This window comes from Octopus bimaculoides, chromosome 20 (assembly GCF_001194135.2).
Source record: "Octopus bimaculoides isolate UCB-OBI-ISO-001 chromosome 20, ASM119413v2, whole genome shotgun sequence".
Lineage (NCBI taxonomy): Eukaryota > Metazoa > Mollusca > Cephalopoda > Octopoda > Octopodidae > Octopus > Octopus bimaculoides.
In genome coordinates, this window is record NC_069000.1 from 32393202 (window position 1) to 32395481 (window position 2280).

At 34.3% G+C, this 2280-nt stretch overlaps 1 protein-coding gene across 1 annotated transcript in view; it reads right to left on the reverse strand.

Annotated features, from left to right (window-relative positions):
* Nucleotides 1–109: 109 nt before the first annotated feature.
* LOC106877702 (putative mediator of RNA polymerase II transcription subunit 26) overlaps nt 110–2280 on the reverse strand; it is a 271412-nt gene continuing 269241 nt past the window's right edge. Inside the window, exon 4 of the mRNA XM_014926660.2 lies at nt 110–1244. Coding sequence (XP_014782146.2) covers nt 662–1244 — 583 coding nt within the window. The 3' untranslated portion in view covers nt 110–661. The remainder of the gene's footprint in view (nt 1245–2280) is intronic.

A 2280-nucleotide genomic window follows, 5' to 3' on the forward strand; every position in this document is an offset into this window, starting at 1 on the left:
ATATATATATATATGTATATATATACATATATATATCTATATATACTTATATATATATATACGTATATCTGCATATATATATATATATATATATATATATATTCTCTTCATTAAAAGCCCAGTTATCTATATTTGATAAATGTTACATAAATATTTTTAATTTATTTTTTTAAATTTTATTAAACTTCATTATATATATTTGTAGTAGTAGTTTCATCTTTCTTGGGTTTCTTTATTTCCTCTTTCTTCTCCATTTAATTTTGTTTTCGCTTTAAATCTGCATACGGTTCATTATAATGTAAGCTGATTTGATCTTAAGTACCTTGACTTTGCTAACGTGATTGTCTCAATGCACTCACGCTATAAAAGAGAAATAAGAAAGAATTTAAACTAAAACCCAGAAAAAATACAACTTCAATCCTTTTCAAAATTGTTTTAAATAGTACATGTTTAAAAATATATATATATGTATTGGGGTGTGAGCAATTAGGAGGCTGCGAAGGACTTGCTCAAGGTCCTCACCACCCAGGACAGCGCAGAGTAGAAAAAAAAATAAAATAATTTAAAAAATAAAAACACTCGTTCAAACACTGGTTTCAATTTCATGGTTGACAGGGATTGAATCGAGTGAGTCGCTGTCATGGCGGTTTCGCACCCCCCGTCAATCATCTTCATCGCCGGGATGAACTTTGTTGTTTTTCAACTGAGACAGCCATGCCGGTACTGAAGGAAGTTTGTGTTTGTTTTTTCGATGTCTGGCAAAAGGACGTGTGGATTTTGGTCCGGAGGTTTTGTTACTAGAGGTCGCTCGAAACATTTCAGTCCTAGAATCTCCATCTGCTGTGACGTCAGAACAAGGAAAGTTAGAATAACTATCTTCATCATCTCCGTCACTTCCAGGAGGTAAGCGACCAAACTGACCACTGATTTCTCTGATAGCATAAGGTTGTGGCTTGCATTTTTTCAAGCTCTGACTATAACGTTCTTTAATATGAGGCATCTGTGTTTTATCACTTAATCCGTCTATGATATTCTGGTGATTATCGGCCCAAATGACACCATCTGTTGGTTCACGACCAGTAGACCCTTGTGTCTGGAACGGTGTGTCGGAGAGATAACATGTTAGTTGCTCCGTGAGTTGGTTTATTTTGTCCATCAAACTGATGCGATCATTGTTAATCTTCTCGTAATCATTCCGAAGCATTTCGTACTTTTCCTCTAATCTCTTATCCGGAGGAGGTAACCTGTGGATAAACAAAAAGAAAATTTATTAGTGTGCTACAGTAGATTACTGGTACGTATTTCATCACTGCTTCCGAGTGAGTAAATACAAAATCGACTCCTGATGTGGATTGCAATTAAAATAAATAAAAGTGAAAATGAGCAACTCTAGCTATAAATTGAAGGAACAGTTATTCAATAATGGAAGGACGTATAAGTATACGTATTGAATATATTATGTATTAAGTTTAGATACACTTAATGGAAGTTATGTATTATGTGTTAGAGACAACGCAACGCAACACAACACAGCTTCAAATAATAAAGGCTTTCACTAATATAACAATACAGATATTTATGCTTTTGGTCGTGTGTGTATGTATGTGTGTGCGTGTGTGTGAGTGTGTATTTGTCCGTGTATGCATGTGTCTGTGTGTCTGTTTCTGTATGTCTTTCAATACAGAGACAAGACTACACATACTTTAAGAAAAGAATTTGACCATAATGACAGGTTATTATTGTTGTTGTTGTTGCAGTTGTCGAGAGAGAAATACAATGAAAGAGAGAAAGAGACAGAAAGATAGAGATAGTGTGTGTGTGTATGCGCGTGTGTGCGTGTTCGTGTGTGAAAGATAGATATATAGGTATTGTTACCGGCAGCGTAGTGACAATTGAAGACCTAGCACATGTAATTTATATATAAATTAAGTGAGACTATATATGTAATCATTCATCCTCTAACAAATAGAATCTACATTTCGTCAAACATTTTTTTTTCTTTGAAAAGAATAGGCACAGGAAATAGTGAAATTCTAGATATAATTAAAAACAGACAAGGTGGTGACAGATGAAATTGCTTCGATCATAAGCCAGTTCGATTTAAGTGAGCGAAGTAACAACAGCTAAATAAACTATAGAGATAAACTACATAAAATATATGCACTTAATTATATATACTATGTACACTACATAAACACACACAAACACACACACACACCCTCTCTCTCTTTCTCTCTCTCTCTCTCTCTCTCTCTCTCTCTCTCTCTCTCTCTCTCTCTC